At 35.0% G+C, this 14,433-nt stretch overlaps 1 protein-coding gene across 1 annotated transcript in view; it reads left to right on the forward strand.

The window, feature by feature from the left end:
• The window catches only part of LOC149787344 (phosphatidylserine lipase ABHD16A-like), a 104,622-nt gene that overhangs the window by 79,114 nt on the left and 11,075 nt on the right, over nt 1-14,433 (forward strand). The window contains exons 15-18 of the mRNA XM_089977896.1: nt 180-236; nt 1,624-1,686; nt 6,706-6,779; nt 10,143-10,288. Coding sequence (XP_089834022.1) covers nt 180-236; nt 1,624-1,686; nt 6,706-6,779; nt 10,143-10,288 — 340 coding nt within the window. The remainder of the gene's footprint in view (nt 1-179; nt 237-1,623; nt 1,687-6,705; nt 6,780-10,142; nt 10,289-14,433) is intronic.

Here is a 14,433-nt window from a genome sequence, read left to right on the forward strand (position 1 = left end):
TACAAATACTTCATTTGTAATTTACAGTATTATCAACCATCTACATGACACAATGTCAGAAACAAACAAATGTCTTACTCGCATGAATTCTTGTTAATGTTGTATAATTTGGAATGACATGGTTTTTAATGAGTAAATGAGTAAAGTTTATATTAATAGTACTTTACCTTTTTCCACAGATATCCTGGACCAGTATTACTTATTAGAAGATCTCGAGACGAAGTGATAACCACTAAGTTAGTAACTTGAATTTCATTTTGGCTTGAAAGGATCCCTCCAAACCTATAGTATTGTTTTTCTTTACAAAAAAATAGTTTGTTTCTAATAACAGGCACTTTTCTATACTTAGCTCCATTGACCTTGTGGTCTTGAAAAAAGCAATCAAAGCTTTGTAAAGGGATAAAACTCGTTCTAAACCTAAAAGGAAATTATTAGATTGAGTGGTTATCTCCCTCAACATAATTTTCTGTGGATTACTTAAAATAAATACATCATTTCCAGAGAAATGCTTATAAAAGGTAATTTTACTTAAATATATTCTCGCAATATATTTCATGAAATTTTTCATTAAATTATCTTTTGAGAGTTAAAGAGAAGAAAAGATTAAACTTTATATCTTCATACAAGGGAATATTTGTGTCAGTATCTTGCAATTTATGTTCATTCTTTTTTATCCCATTTAAATTTGTATCAATATCTTGCAATTTATGTTCATTCTTTTTTATCCCGTTTAAAATTTGTATCAGTATCTTGCAATTTATGTTCATTCTTTTTTATCCTGTTTAAATTTGTATCAATATCTTGCAATTTATGTTATTCTTTTTTCTCCCGTTTAAATTTGTATCAATATCTTGCAATTTATGTTCATTCTTTTTTATCCCGTTTAAATTTGTATCAATATCTTGCAATTTACGTTCATTTTTTTTTATCCCGTTTAAATTTGTATCAATATCTTGCAATTTATGTTCATTCTTTTTTATCACATTTAATACATCATGGTGCCAAAACTGTCCAATCCATCAGTATTCTCAGTACTTTGATACTGTCTCATTTTTTGGCTATCTTTAAATGTATTGTGATTGTTTTTGTGATGTGAGTGATGTTACATGTACAGTACCTTCATACCACATCAACTGTACAAGAGTAACGATTATTTAACATGTATAGATTCATTGTGGTGGCAGTAACAACATCTGCAACATCAACATTAAAAAAATAGTGTGAAGTTTAAGTTTCTGAATATCATGCTCTTAACATGTGGTGGAAAATTCCATTGTCTTTCAGACAAGTTGGAACTTTTGCTGGGCAAGTAACAATTCGCCCAGGGTTTTATATGAAATACCAATAGGAGAAAAGGATTTTTGGAATTGCAATGAAGTTTTTGAATGCAGTTTAGTAGATTTATTGGAAATTTATGTAGGCCTGCAATGCATACTTTTTGGTGCTGTTGCAGATAAGACACCACATTCCACTTAATTATTATTTCTTCCATTTAGAATATGTTCTGTATTTAATGCTGATACTGTTCAGCCCCACAATATCAGTTATAAAACGTTCTCAAGCATGTCTACAATTTTATTGGTTTGCATAGCAACGCTTAGATACATGCTCTTTGATTTTCAGAGATCCAATGTCAATATATAGCAACAGAGGCAATGATCTGTTAATTCAACTGCTGCAATATAGGTAAGGTGCTTCGTCAGTATTAAATAAATAAATTTCTCAGAAATTATTACATGTTTCTTTGTTTAAAAGTTAACTTTATTTTTTTGTCAGTTTTACAGCAAATTCTAACAACTTATATAGGTTAGAGCATCCATCTCGGATGTGGGCGGTCATGGGTTCAAACCCCAGCAGTGTCCTGCCACAGACTTATAAAATATTATTAACAGCTGCCTCACTAGGTGCTCAGCATTAAGAGGTTAGTATTAGGATTGGTCGGCCTGGTGTCAGGATAATGTGACTGGGTGGGACATTGTGCTACATATCTGTGGCATGATGCCCCAGTGCTAGACATCACTATAAACTTCCACACTGCAGATAGCATAGCGATATGACTGCAGAATTGTTTAACTATGTTAAAAATCCAAATCACACACACACAACTTATACAAGTACTCTTGATGGCTGTGACATTGGCATGAATCTGATTATTTACTCTATTTTGTTTGGAAAATTTGGCTGATAATTTTGCAGTCATATATGTTATTCTCCTATGTTGGCCACCTGCCTTGTGTGTGTGTGTATAATCATCATTAAAAGCTTCCTTCTTTGAAACATTTCAAAACTTTTGAGAAATTATGTGAATGCAGTATATATAAATGCTAAAAAAACTACTGATATGTTTTCTGTGGCAAGATTGCAGAGTACAAAACTTACTGAATATAGAGCATTAGGGATCAAACATGACCTCTCTTGTACCTTACAAACCAGAGCTTGTGCAAGCTGAATTTAAGCTTGTCCTGGGCATTGGGCAAGTGGATTTTTTAAAGCCACAGCTTTAAAGACCTAATGAACAATAATCCTGTTATATAAAAAAAATAGTAGGACCAATTTCCAATCCATAAATTTTAGGACCAATAGTGATTTCTCAAATTCAGTGTGTAAATATTTGGCAACTATATCAAATAAATTACCAAATCATAATACATTAGGAGTACATCCACCACATTGCAAATCCTTCCCCACCCCCATCTCCAACAAAAGGACTGAAATGTTGTCTGCTTGCCAAGACAGAAGTCAGATGAGAGTAGTCTCTCCTTGGATATGTTGATGAGTACCAAAAGCTTAATACTTAATCCACTGTGCCTTTTCATCAGATTATCATTGCCAAAGAAAATCTTCCAATATTTCAGTGCCATTAGTTAGGATAACTTATGTAATAGAATGCAGTAGATGTAATTATTAAAAGAAGGTACAGATATGTGCACTGTGGCTTGAACGTTGAGTATAAAACTTGCAGAACATATAGCATTATGAAGTTAATGACTTGTCTCACATCATGTTTCTCAAATTGTTTACTTGCCTGCAGGTATATACCTTGCAAACATAAGCTTGCCCAAGCTTAAGCTTGTTCTGGGCATTGGACTAGTGGACTTGTAAAGCCCTGTGGTTCTTCATTAAGAAGTTAGGCTCCATCGCAATCAAGGGTTACCATTCCATGAATTCCATTGCATTGTACCATCATTGGAGGGATGATATAAGCTTCCTCAACCAGAGGATTTGGGCCTATGTCCAAAGTATAATATTTTATGTGATCCAAATTATATTAAGAAAACTTCAATGGCTACCCTCTCATACAATACATGCTTCCTAGTCACTTTAGACACAGCAGGCAGAATCAGTGAGATGCATGCTTTATTGGTCAGCCTGAAATTTCTGCACTTCTGCCATAAGGCTTCGTTTTCCCATGACAGTCCTTTCTTTCATTGCCATGAACAGGCTTCAGTCATGGGGAATCCTTTATCTTGAAACAATTGTCTTTTTTTTTTGTTGACCTTTTGATTCAGGAGCATCTGCAGGATCCCATCAGAGAAGAGGAGATCTCTGATATTTTTATAACGCAAGGAAGGGAATGTCATCTGGCTCCTTCATCCTAAATATGATACATTTGCATTGGGACCATCCTTATCTCTTTCTGATGTGATAGTTTCATTTTCTTGAAAGAGACTTGGAGATGGTCATAGTGTGACTTCCCGAACTGGGAAGTTTTTAGAGGTCAGATATCTGGCTAAATATGCAAAGGACATTTTACAATTGAAGGGTGCTGAAAATAATGACATTTCAGCATTCAGTGAATAGGTATACTTTTAATTTAATATTAATCTTGCAACTTTGGAATAAAAAATTGAAGACCAATTGGTTTCAGTAGCCATAAACAATTGTTTACATAACTGTTAGTGATGACACTTCATCTGGACATTGTGATGTCAGTGAAGTTATTATGATACATTGAAAAACCACCAGCTTCAAAGCAATTAAAAATGGTCATTATTGGCATCCAGATTTTTTTTTTCTTGCATGCATTGGAAAAAGTTGAAGACATTGTGATGGATCTGCACTTCCTACAAAGTACTAACCAATCCTACAAAGTACTAACCAATCCTACCGAGTACTTACCAATCCTACAATGTACTGACCAATGATCAGCTGAAGTTTGTATGCATGTCAGCTCATGAGATTTGTGGCAGTTGACACTGGCGTAGCATTTGAGTGCATTTGCTCCCTAACTGACATTATCAAAGCAGTGGGATAGTAGAGATGACTTTCTTTTGCTTTTAGCTGAGAGGCCTTTCATTTCAGAAGTCTCAGTTTGACCTGGTGGGACATATATTTGCAGCACAACACACTACTTTTCAAGATTGTTTGGCAACTTTTTAATAATCCCAGTTTTTAAACTGTGGTCATTTACTGATGTTGCCATAACCGTTACTGGTCTCTCACATGAGACTCAAAGTTGCTGCCCAGGTGTTAGGAAACAAGGGACAGATCCAAATCTAGTAAGGGGATGTAACTTTATGTATCCTGTTCTGCTGATTTTATTAAAATGCAGCATTTTGAGATTACCCTTGCACACCAGAATCATCATGACTTTTTGTACAAGAATACATGATTGCCATATAAAATTACCTGTGCAGAGAGTCCAGATTACATACATATATTGGAGTAATTTTATCATTACAGATGATATTTCACATCAGGGTATAGAATTCTGTGATTTATATCATGGTGTGTGTGTATTCCAATTGCAAGTTCATGTCCCCACAGTAAGATCATTTTTTATTGATTAATTAATTGGAATGCTCACCAATCAATGCTTTGTTTACAGAATATTTGCATATGCCAGCCTAGTATATATACAGAGAAACCTTGTTAATCTGGACTATATTGATCCAGAAACCTCGGTATCTAGACATAGGTCAATGTGAACAGAATTCCTAAACATTAATCAGCTCTGTTAATCAAAAGAATCTGTATTCCGCATCCGGAAAACAAAATTGGGAACCAAAATGTAAAATTACTATAAAACTTTAATGAGCTAAGAAAAATCTGTCTAAAAATAAGAAAATTTGAAGAATCATTTATGAAAATACAGCCAGTTGATCACACAGATTCACCTTCACAAATATGAAAGTGTGTCACTTTATCACTTTGATTGGTCACATTCTAGTGGCATGTTAACGTCATAAATTGATGACTTGATTATGTGTTTGGAAAAATCATAAATATAGTATGACCATATTGTAACCAGCAATTGAATAAACAATGTGTTTTTCACTACTCACTGACTGGGGTGTTAATAATTCAACACACTGGGATTATATTGTCAACACCTTTGATATAGCATATGGTTATTAAATTAAGTGTGTCATTAAGTCTGTTGTTGTTGTTGTTGGGTTTAACGCCATTTTTCAGCACACAATAGGCTATACATGGCAGCCAGTATTAATGGTGGAGGAAGAACTTGGGAAAACCCCAGAATGAACCACCAACCCTCGAGAAGCTACTGGCAAGCTTTTTCACATAACCACATTGGCCGAATCTGAGACTCGAACCTGCGCAGACAGAGGTGAGATGGCAGTGATCTCTAACGGAGAGCGCTTTAGACCACTCGGCCACTCGTGGCCCCCCATTAAGTCTGTGTCTAATGGTATGTAACTATCACAGTTAGTTGATAGTATAAAGCTTCATTTCAGAACAAAAAGCCACATCAATTATTTGCTCTTAAGCACCTATAACATTTGTAAAAATCGACTTATTAAAATGACTTCATTTTATTAGTTTACCGTAACACATTTAACTGAACACCATCAAGCAAGAGATGAGTAGAGATACCAGCCTGCATTAAAATGATTTGACAGCACAAAGAAGATCGTCCATTCATATTCATGTTCCTGTATATTATATCTTACTCATCCTTAGACATTAACAAGTTGACATTTGTGGACTTTATAAAAACATGGACAAATGTTGTGAAAGAGTGAAATAAACAGAAGCAAGTAGATGTATTCATTAATTTATTTAAAGCATAATTGTATATACAGTACATGAACAGCCAGCAAATACAGGTACATGTACTGCATATGGTATGAGGACATTATAATATAAAAAATTATGCATGATTCAGTTATCCAGGAAACTCTTTAATCCGGACATATTCACTGGAAACTAAGGTGTCCAGATTAACAAAGTTCTACTATACGTTGTTGGCGTTCAAAATTTTAGGCTTATCAGATTGAGCTCAATAATAAAAGGACAGAGAGAGAGAATGAGATGCCCCAATCTACAAAATTATTGCTATGATTGGGTAACATATTTCAAGAAGAGAGCAATTTTTGGAGTAAAATATGTTTCTTTGATAATAATTACCTGCATGATACAGACACACCCTTCCAGTTCCCCTGTTGTTATATCCCTGGAGGCATATTCATTTCCACTCCAGTAGTAACTGATGATTGACCACATTTTTTGCTTCTTCATCTCTCCAGTGCAAGACCACTCATGTCTAGCTTTGGTGCTGGAAAGCAGACACATTTTTATCACTTTTGTTGTAAAACAAGCTGAATGACAAGGTGAATATTCCTCTTAGCTTGTGATGGCTAGAATTTTTATGTAGTGAATATATTCCATTATTATGAGCTGGTAAATATTTGAAGAAACACATTTTAATCCAAGCATTGGTTTGTTTCTTTTTTTATCCTCTAGGTATCCTAAAATAGTAGATTCTTCTACAGTTGGACTGCTAAGGGAATGGGTAGCCAATGAAAGAACAGGACAAGGTAATAGAGATAATGTACTGAAGTATCACTATTTTTTGTAGGGTACCAAATTTTTGGGATTTCATTGTTGCCCTGAACCACAAATTTAAGGACCCAATGAAATTAGCCAGATGTTATTTTTTTAACACTCTGTCATGAACAGCCACGTGCTGAACGTGACCAGTGCCCACAGTCTCGTGGCAGAATATGCCCTTTGACAATGCTACGAATGACCGTGTCACAAAAATGGGAATAAACTCCAATGACTTTTTATTTAATTCTTGTAACAATGACCGCTTATACTGTTATATAAATAAAAAACATTGAAAAAGCAGGTTGGCTACCGATATCTGAAATGTGTTAGGTATGCTTATAGTTTTTTATAATTATTTTTTGTAAAGCAGACTGAAGTACATGTACATTGCTCTAGCACATAGCCTTAATCCCGGTGTAGCAGGCCAAATTAACCCCTGCCTAGATTAAACCCGGGTATAGTTTGGCCCAGGCCAGAGTATATTTAGGGGGATAAAGTGTCCTAGGCTAAACTATGCCTGGGGTGTAAAACAGCCTGGGCCAGACCATACCCCTTCAGGCCAGAGTATGCCCCACTTGTATATTAAATTAATATTTACTTATCATTCTGGTCTTTACTTGTAGCAGGAAAACATGAACAACAATCATCACCGTCTTTTCTGAGTTTATTGAGGTATGTTTTAACTTCAGCTTAAAGAAATAAGAATACCATTGTGATTTAAAAACTAGAACATATTGATGGGAGTGTTGGAAATATAATAGTTAATCAAGACAATTGGACTGGAAGAATGTGAGGTGTATATATTGTATCATGATTCTTGATTCCTGCTTCAAGTTTTCCACAAAAAGCTCAAATTGTTGTGCATTGACACTACCACGATAGTGTACCACACGATTAACACTGTCTCTGGACATGAAGAGTATGTATGTGTGTGGACATACATATATATATATATATATATATATATATATATATATAAATCTTATCTTGTATGTATATACCTTGACAGACTACGAGTACGACTGAAACATATCACTTAACTTACCTGACAAAGCTGAATCCTCAATAAAATATTGAAAAATTAAGTAATTCTTGTGTATATCACTCAACACTATTGATATCATGGGGGTATAATTTGGCCTGAGGGGTATGAATTGGCCTAGGCCATAATATACCCCAGGGGTATAAAATGGCCCAGGCCATAATATACCCAGGTATAATCTAGCCTAGGCTGCTTTAACCCCAGGTATACTCCAGACTGGGGGTATACTATTGTCTGATACACCGGCCTTATTTTGATACCGCCCAAATATAAAATTATGGAAGGGGACCAGTCTATCCAGGCCTATGAACGACAATATCGTGAGAAGAGAGACATACACCACTGACCTTTATGTAATCATTTGTGACAATCGCCGCTTGAATAGTAAAGATTTTTCTGATAAAAAAACAAACATAAAATGAACAACAAAAGGAGTCTGGCTACCGGTTTGTAAATTTGGCAAGTGAAATATAGAGAACCAGATATTACAGACTGTTAACCAGGCTGTTGTTCATTGTAGTACCGAAGTTAAGGTAGTGGTCACGTATAGTTTGTCTTTAGATTTAATCTGTATTGCCTGGGGGTGAATAAGGTCTTTGTCTATTAAACCAGCTAATGAGAATTGTTTCGGGGATTCGATTGACTGTGCTAAATGCTTTTTATGTTTGTTGCTTTTTTCACCTGGATGTTACAGTGATTACATCCCAAGCAGTCTATTCAAGTTGGTGTGTCCTGGTTACACACTTTGTTCATAGAGTTAATCCCTTTGTCATCTGTGAATTAAGCCATTGACTTTCTGTCTCTGAATAAATGATTCTGTTTCTAGATGAGATAATTATTTCATTTTATTTCATTAACTGTTAGCTATACAATGCACATCTATAAATTTTTTATATTTTCCCAAACTAGTCAAAACCGTCTTTACAGTCGATATTACAAATGAGCACTAATAATGTTAACACCTAGTACCTTAATAATAATGGGAGAACCTCAGACTAAAAAGAGACAAATTTTAAGGCTGGAGAAAATAATCATTGTAACTAAAAGAAGTGATAAAGAACAGACTACTCACAAAATAGTGGTTTAAACATCAGTAAAACAAGTTTGGGGTGTTATAAAGGAAAACTGTTTCATATTCTAATTCATGTACATGTGATCTTCAAATGTAAATGAGATTCATGTTTAATGATAGAAGTTTATTGTAATATAATTTGTTTTCAGATGAATGCATACAATATTTTATCTAGAACTATTAATAAAGAATAGAATATATGTACAGTGATTGTGGTTATTTTCATTTAAATAGTTCTGAAAATGGACCTAGGAACTAGTCTTTTTGTACAAACCTGTTATGAGAGACCACCTGTCTTGATAGACCATTTTTTGTTGGCAGAAGGGGTGGTCTCTCATAACAGGGTTTACTGTATATATATATATATATATATATATATATATATATATATATATATATATATATATATATATGTTTGTATGTATGTTTGCATGTTTGTATGTATGTATGTATGTATCTATGTATGTATCTATGTATGTATGTATATATGTATGTATATGTATGTATATATGTATGTATGTATTGCATGCATGTATGAATTGTTCAGAAGCTGTAATTTGCACTCGTTGCCTTAAGTAGATAAATTGTGAGAAATGTAAGGATAGAAAGAATAAGAAAAAGCATAAGGTATTCAAACACTGTTTACTGAAAATGAAAGAAAGAATAAGAAATGATATCTATAAAAGAAAATTAGATTTAATACTTATTCATATTGATTCTTCATTCAAGTTAAATTGTTGCTGAAAAATAAATCCTTGAAAATATTGAAAAAAGCATGGCTCATTTTCATGAAGGGGATGGGAACTTGCACATATCTTGAGTAAGATCATAATATCCAGCAGTATAAATACAATAATGAATTTATTATGTATCACTTGTATTCGATAATGAACTGTATTAAAATTGCCTTCCACAAAACTAAGATGAATACGAACCAGTTTGAAAAAGAAGTCTTGTGTGAATCATTTTTGTCTGAATCATGAATAAATATATAAGATGATGTTATGTGAGTTTATGTAGGGTAGAGTCTTGATTACCTGCTGTTGTATTTATAGAAACAAACTTATTGGGTCATGCATGTGCTTTAACAGCAACCGGTAAGTGTTTCACAACACTCAATAATTGTAAATTTTACTAGAATCCTTATAATGAAGTGATATTTATCACAACAGGGAAAAGAAAATAAAGGTTTCATTTTCTTCTGAAATTTAATTTTTCTGGGTTTGTTTTATATAGCTGTTCTGTGGTCTGAGCACCAAGTAGAACCAAACTTCTGTGAGTCTGTAATAAATTCTTATGTGGAGGTGCACTCCCTTACTTATCCACTTGGTGTTGGAGAGGGTTTGCCACAAGCTCAGAAAAATCAGTTGGCACTGTTCTTAGTAAGTATAACTTGTACTTTTACATACATTTTCTAGTTTGTTTGCCAATACATTTGAGATTCTGTGAACTTATTTATTTTCATGGATATGAATTTTCATAGTTTAAAAAAATTTGTGATCATTTAAATTAGTGGATTAGGCAAGAGGTCCTAATGTTTCCACATAAAAATCTTTGTTGATTGGTCCGTAATTCTGTGTTTTGTAGCAAACATGAAATTTAATAAAAATGATGCCCAACAAAAAATAGTGAGATCATTGTATTTGCCGTACCTACATTAGCAGCTTATAAGACACAAGTTTCACATATCTGATAGCCTCATCATTTTCATCATCTCTGTGCATTTAGACAAATACCTGCTTATAGTACTGTGGATTCATTTTTTTTATAGGTATCAGTTTTTGTGACAAAATTGCTTAACACTTTAATTTTTGGATTGAAAAAATGACCGTGTTGTTTCCACAGAAGGATCATTGTTCCATGGGGCTTTAAATTATTCATTTATATTGGACATGAGTTGGTATCCCATGAAGTGTAATAAAATGACAGTATTTTCAGTGAACATCCAGTAACTCACAAATTCAGCCTCTAAGGTGGCGCTCTCCAGTTTCGTATTTTGCATAGGGTTAGGATTTTAAAGAAAAAGAATTTCCCCGGCTTTCCTCACTGGTTATACTGGCTATTTAAAAAAGACCTTGTATATCTTAGGTATAATTCAAAGAACCTTTAATTCCCTTTATTTTGGTGTATGATTGATGGGTGTACTATGGGCTATAGAGTATACAGCTTGGCCTTACCTCATATGTGCACCTTTCAAAAAAGTGCTAGCTCATCTTGGTCATTTTCACTTCCTGAACTTCAGAGGTAAATTGTATAAAAAAGAGCCGATAACTTTTTTTACATTTTATATGTTTGGTAATTCATTCATTGCACTTTCAGAAGCTGGTATTGTCTAGTCTGGCAAAATTCATTTTCCCTATTTTAATAGCTGCTATGTATAGTGTACTTTAGGCTAATTCAGGCTGATTTTTTTAACACAAGGGAGCTGTCATTTTAGTTAGCAGTGTGCTTAAATCATGTAAAATTTCCAAAAGTACAATATCCAAAGAAATATCATCCACATTACATTAATGTAGCATAGAGGTATGCCAACATTCTCTCCATTATGCATGTTTTAAATGCGAACTACTTCACCTTACATATGTCACTCTCTCAAAAGTACATATTAACTGGTGAGCGCCCCCTAAAGCAAATAAAGATGGTAACCATGGATTTTAGCTTGTTTGACAGGAGTGCTGTCCCCTTGGATAGATAAGAACCTTTTACCCTATCTCATCAGTTACTATTTCCTCTCATTCCTGGCCAGCATGCCTTGTAATTGCCTTACATTTGTGTCTTTTCTCAAATTTGAGTAATCCTTTGGAGTTTTCTTATCTTGGGAAGTGTTCTTCCATCAGTTTTCTTCCTCTGTCTTCATCATAGACAAGTCAGTCTTCTGTGTCTCTATGGTTGAGGTGTTTTACTCATGACCAGAAGGGCACTGTTTGATTCCCACCATTGGTTCAGCTTGGTTTGGCTATCATGGTGTGTCATTGGGCAAAGATCTTTTCTTGCCTTGGCATGATATAAATATCAGAGTGATTTTGTGCCATCAACACCAACTTGGACCAGTCATAATACATGAATATGTTTCAACTCAGGTATCTGTTTTGTCATAAGTTAATTATCACCATCTTGATTGCCTGCCATAATGTTCAGCAATGGTTACAATTCATCATAGAACTTGACCTTTCTTGCAAGTTATATCCTTTACATAATAATTTATTTGTAAAAGTAAGATGTTGTTATTTTTGTCTTATATTAATTCATAGTGTCAGCTTCATTTTAAGCATAGCTCAATGATTGATTTCACTTTGTATACTGTTATTTTGGTCTTCTAAACATTGGGGAGGATTAAATGTGTAAGAAGTATAAGCTGGTTGAAGATAATCACTCCAACTTGTTATAGTTGTATGGAGTGTCAATCAGACCACACTTGTGATACCTTGGTCCAGAGAGATTGGGCAACAGTTTTGATTAGACACTTAACCCATGCTAGAAAGAGAGCCAAACAGTATTCACAGAAGGCCATGGATACCATCTGTATTGCCACAAATGCTGCCTCAGACATTCAGCTTTCTCGTGTCCCATTCATTCAAGACAGACTTCACAACACTGAGCAGATTACAAGTCAGTACCGATGTGGTATGGTGGCAAACTTGAATCTGTCATGGACAATCCATCACTGCATACAGACCTGAGAGCTTGCTGTGGTGATCAGTCCCTTGATACTGTATGTCAGTACTGGACCTCAACATCAGATCATGCACTCCATCAGCAGCACATTTTCAACCTCTATTATCAGGACTTGATACAGTTGTCCCCCAATCTCATATCAAGATGCATCCATCATCCTGCACACAGTCATGCCACTTGCAACACCCATCTGTTCATTAATGCACTCCCTGTTAACGTGAACTTGGGAATGTAGTAAAGGCCTTATGTCATAGGAGTCAACTAATGGAGGTAGGGGCAATGGTGTTTAAGTGGTTAGAATGATTGACATGTGACAAAAAAGGCACTTGTTTGAATCCACACCAATAGATCACTCTACTCTAATTGCCTCAGAACTAAATAACCTATTTGTGATGCCCACTACATATATTGTGAACATGTCTCCCTGTACTGGCAGCATGGATTGGCACCAAAAGGTTCATCATGAGTTTGGTTTCCACTGTGACCCAGTTCCAGCTATGATGCTTTCTAAAATTCCTGAACATGCCTGGTAAAGAGCATTGCTCAGCATGATCTGACTTCCAGATTTGTTCATCATCCAGACTGCTTATTTTCCCAACTCAGTCTCAGCTACCTTCACAGATAGCTTCTTTAAAGCTCTGCACCTCTGATATTTAAGACAGTCTCTCTATCCTTGAAAGACATGGCCTTCCATGCATCCATTCAAGACAATTTCCAGCTTATGATTCCAGGGTTCTTTATGCCTCCACCTGTCTTGTCAGTGGCCACTGAAGAATTCCTATATCCATGGACCATTTGTCCAAGAAAGACCAAGACCTCAAGTGTCCAGGTGGTCTAGGGTGCTTGCCTTTACAAGTCACTCCTACATCTCACCTCCTTCTTGGGTGAGTTCTCCACCAAAAATATACTTGCTGCAATGTATAGCTAATCATATGTTGAAAAATGGCATTAAAAAAGACCAAACCAAACCAAGTCAAACCAAAAAAGAACAACCATCATTCAAACAGTTACCATGGTATGGTTGAGTTGCTGACATCATACACTGCATCAGAAGGTAAATTTAAGACCCATGTGTTGATTTGGTACTTTTTTCCCGTAAGCAACAATTCCCGTGTGACTTCAATCACACCTTCTATACACAGAGAGCACTTTGTACAGTTTTCATTGCTGTAGGGACTTACTAGTCTAATGGAGCACTGTGTACAGTTTACATCGCTGTAGGCACTTACTAGTCTAATGGAGTACTTTGTACAGTTTACATTGCTGTAGGCACTAGTCTAATGGAGCACTGTGTACAGTTTACATCGCTGTAGGCACTTACTAGTCTAATGGAGCACTGTGTACAGTTTACATCACTGTAGGCACTTACTAGTCTAATGGAGCACTATGTACAGTTTACATCGCTGTAGGCACTTACTAGTCTAATGGAGCACTATGTACAGTTTACATTGCTGTAGGCACTAGTCTAATGGAGCACTTTATACAGTTTACTTTGCTGTAGGCACTAGACTAATGGAGCACTTTGTACAGTTTACATCACTGTAGGCACTTACTAATCTAATGGAGCACTATGTACAGTTTACATTAAGCTGTAACTTGTCATCCATTATTACAGTATTCACACTTAGTCTCTCTATTTCAATCTTTCTGTCTGTCAGTCTCTCACTCACTATCTCTTTTTCACTCAAACCATGATCAAAACATTGTTTAAATCAATCTATAGAAAAGTTTTTCTCTTTAACATATTAACCCCTGGAGCTTTTTGTCATTTTTGCCTGAAAATCGAGTAGGAAACACATTTTGAAAGCTATTTCTGAATAGACTCGAAAACACCAAATCCCTGGTCATCTTT

This window comes from Sinohyriopsis cumingii, chromosome 12 (genome assembly GCF_028554795.1).
Source record: "Sinohyriopsis cumingii isolate HCF-2022 chromosome 12, ASM2855479v2, whole genome shotgun sequence".
Classification (NCBI taxonomy): Eukaryota; Metazoa; Mollusca; class Bivalvia; order Unionida; family Unionidae; genus Sinohyriopsis; species Sinohyriopsis cumingii.